Source organism: Mandrillus leucophaeus, unplaced genomic scaffold (assembly GCF_000951045.1).
Source record: "Mandrillus leucophaeus isolate KB7577 unplaced genomic scaffold, Mleu.le_1.0 Scaffold141, whole genome shotgun sequence".
NCBI classification, from domain to species: domain Eukaryota; kingdom Metazoa; phylum Chordata; class Mammalia; order Primates; family Cercopithecidae; genus Mandrillus; species Mandrillus leucophaeus.
Window position 1 is genome coordinate 2,426,658 of NW_012101377.1, and position 3,141 is coordinate 2,429,798.

Below are 3,141 nucleotides of genomic sequence, written 5' to 3' on the forward strand. Positions count from 1 at the left end.
CGCCACCAAGCCCGGTTAATTTTTTGTATTTTTAGTAGAGACAGGGTTTCACCGTGTTAGCCAGGATGGTCTCGATCTCCTGACCTTGTGATCCGCCTGCCTTGGCCTCCCAAAGTGCTGGGATTACGGGCATGAGCCACCGTGCCTGGCCCCCAGCAGTCTTAAAATGAAATCAAACAGAATAAACACTATCAGGGTAAGTATTGTTTTGGGAAACTTTTCCAGTTATCCACATAAGGCATGTGTGTTTTGAGGTTGTAATGCAAGCTGAGTTTCTAACTGTGAGTCACACAGAAGCGTGGAAGCTGGTGCCTTACAGCATTCCCGACCTTATAAGAAGTACACTTTACCCTGGGGCTGATTGGGAGCCAGACTGAGTTGGAATTGCAGACGATGTCTTGCTGTTGGCTGGTGGTGGAGTTGGTGTCCTCCTCCTTCATCTGGGCTGGTGGAATTCCCCAGCTCTGGATCCCATCCACCAGTGGGTAGCCAGGTTGGTCACTGCGTACAGCACAGCTAAATGAAAGCATTTGGTTCCCCAGGTGATGTGCTGGTGGTCCCCATCAAGCTCCACAAGTGTCCTTTCTGCCCTTACACTGCCAAGCAGAAGGGCATCCTCAAGCGGCACATCCGTTCACACACAGGCGAGCGGCCCTACCCCTGTGAGACCTGCGGCAAGAGGTTCACGCGACAGGAGCACCTGCGGAGCCACGCCCTGAGTGTAAGTGTTCCAGCTGGCCATGCCCTCGTGTCAAGAGTGATTCATGATCTCATCTAATGGAAGGGTACAGCCAGCCTGTCTTTCATGTCTCTGTCTACTGGGATATTTTCAGATAATTGTCAACATATATTTTTACTACTAAATTAAAGCTCAGGTGGTGGCACTTACAGAAAGTTAAAACTTTATATGTTAGAGTTAAGTTTTAACTTCAAGTTAGACTAGTTTTCTCAGGGGAAGAACCAAGAAAGTTTAGATCCTGGTAAGAGGTGATGATTGTAATGTAGAGAACAACAGGGCTCAGACAGGATTGTGAATCTCTTCCTACCAGTGTGATACCAAAGGTAAGCTGCATCCTCAGTTTCCCACCCAGCCCCAGCACCTGGGGGTAAGGGAAGGGTATACTGCCATGTATAGAGCTCCCTGTGGGCAGCAGACAAAGAGGGCTCCAGCCCAAGGAGACCCTCCCCTCTAACGAGCTGCCCCCTAGGATTTGTCTCCATGTGAGCTGCTGAGTCCAACCAGCTGAAAACCATTCAGGCCACTTAGAAAGATGTTACATTTATTTATTTATTTATTTAAACTTTTAGGTTTGTTACATAGGTAAACTCATGTCACAGGGATTTGTTGTACAGATTATTTTATCCTGGAATTAGTTCTCTTTGCTCCTCTCCCACTTCCCACTCTCCAGCCTCCGGTAGACCCCAGGGTCTGCTGTTTCCTTCTTTGTGTTCATTAAGTTCTCATCATTTAGCTCCCACTTATAAGTGAGAACATGTTGTATTTGGTTTTCTGTTCCTGTGTTAGTTTGCTGAGGATGATAGCCTCCAGCTCTATCCATGTTCCCACAAAACACATGATCTCATTCTTTTTTATGGCTGCAGATGTTGCATTTTATGATCATCTTTTTTTTTTGTTTTGTTTTGTTTGAGACAGAGTCTCACTCTGTCGCCCAGGCTGCAGAGATAGATCATAGCTCATGGAAGCCTTGACCTTCCAAGGCACAGGTGATTCTCTCGCCTTAGCCCCTCCTTGGGTAGCTGGAACTACATGCACACACCACCACGCCCAGCTAATGTTTGGTTTTTTTTTTTTTTTTGTAGAGACAGGGTTTTTCCAGGTTGCCCAGGCTGGTCTTGAACTCCTGGGCTCAAGCGATCTGCCTGCCTCAGACTCGCAAAGTGCTGGGATTATAGGCATGAGCCACCATGTGCAGTTATGATCATCTTTGAGCAAGACAATCAGTGTTTGGGAAATCTAACATACAAATAGCTTGACCTTCAATGGGCGCTCTTAAGAATACAAAAACTGGGCCAGGTGTGGTGGCTCACGCCTATAATCCCAGCACTTTGGGAGGCCGAGGCAGGCAGGTCACAAGGTCAGGAGTTCGAGACCAGCCTGGCCAATATGGTGAAACCCCGTCTCTACTAAAAATACAAAAATTAGCCGGGAGTGGTGGCGGACGCCTGTAGTCCTAGCTACTTGGGAGGCTGAGGCAGGTGAATCACTTGAACTCAGGAGGCAGAGGTTGTAGTGAGCCAAGATCGGGCCACTGCACTCCAGCCTGGGAGACAGAGCGAGACTCCATCTCAAAAAAAAAAAAAAATACAAAAACTGGCCAGGTGTGGTGGCTCACGCCTGTAATCCTAGCACTTTGGGAGGCCGAGGTGGGCAGATCACAAGATCAAGAGATCGAGGCCATCCTGGCCAACATGGTGAAGTCCTGTCTCTACTAAAAATACAAAAATTAGCCGGGCATGGTGGCGTGTGCCTGTAGTCCCAGCTACTCAGGAGGCTGAGGCAGGAGAACTACTTGAACCCGGGAGGCGGATGTTGCAGTGAGCGAAGATTGCGCCACTGCACTCCAGCCTGGTGACAGAGCAAGACTCCGTCTCAAAAAAAAAAAAGAATACGAAAACCCTCAGAATGGGAGAAAATATTTGCAAGGGACATATCTGATAACAGTCTAGTATCCAGAATAAAGAACTTTTATAATGCAACAGTAAAAGAATGAATAACTCAATTAAACCTGGGCAAAGGATTTGACTAGACATTTCTTGGGAAAAGATAGACAAATGGCCAATAAGCACATGAAAAGATGCTCAACATCATTAGTCATAGGGTAAATGCAAATCAAAGCTACCATAAGATGCCACTTCCCACCCACTAGGACTGCGCTAATTGTGGGTGGTTCTCCTGTATCAGCCTCTCCCCGTCTCTGCCTCTTGTGTGTATCTTGCATCCAGAGCTCTCTAAAACAGAGGCTGTGATTGGTTCACAGAGCCCCATTGGCTGGAGTTCCTGAAAAGTGTACACATTAAAAAGATAGTTCCGGGGCCGGGCGCAGTGGCTCAAGCCTGTAATCCCAGCACTTTGGGAGGCCGAGACGGGCGGATCACGAGGTCAGGAGATCGAGACCATCC

The 3,141-nt window shown here is 47.8% G+C and overlaps 1 protein-coding gene across 1 annotated transcript in view; it reads left to right on the forward strand.

Moving 5' to 3' along the window:
• ZBTB8B (zinc finger and BTB domain containing 8B) overlaps positions 1-3,141 on the forward strand; it is a 32,239-nt gene that overhangs the window by 20,676 nt on the left and 8,422 nt on the right. Inside the window, exon 3 of the mRNA XM_011974060.1 lies at positions 543-721. Within this exon, the coding sequence (XP_011829450.1) occupies positions 543-721 (179 nt within the window). The remainder of the gene's footprint in view (positions 1-542; positions 722-3,141) is intronic.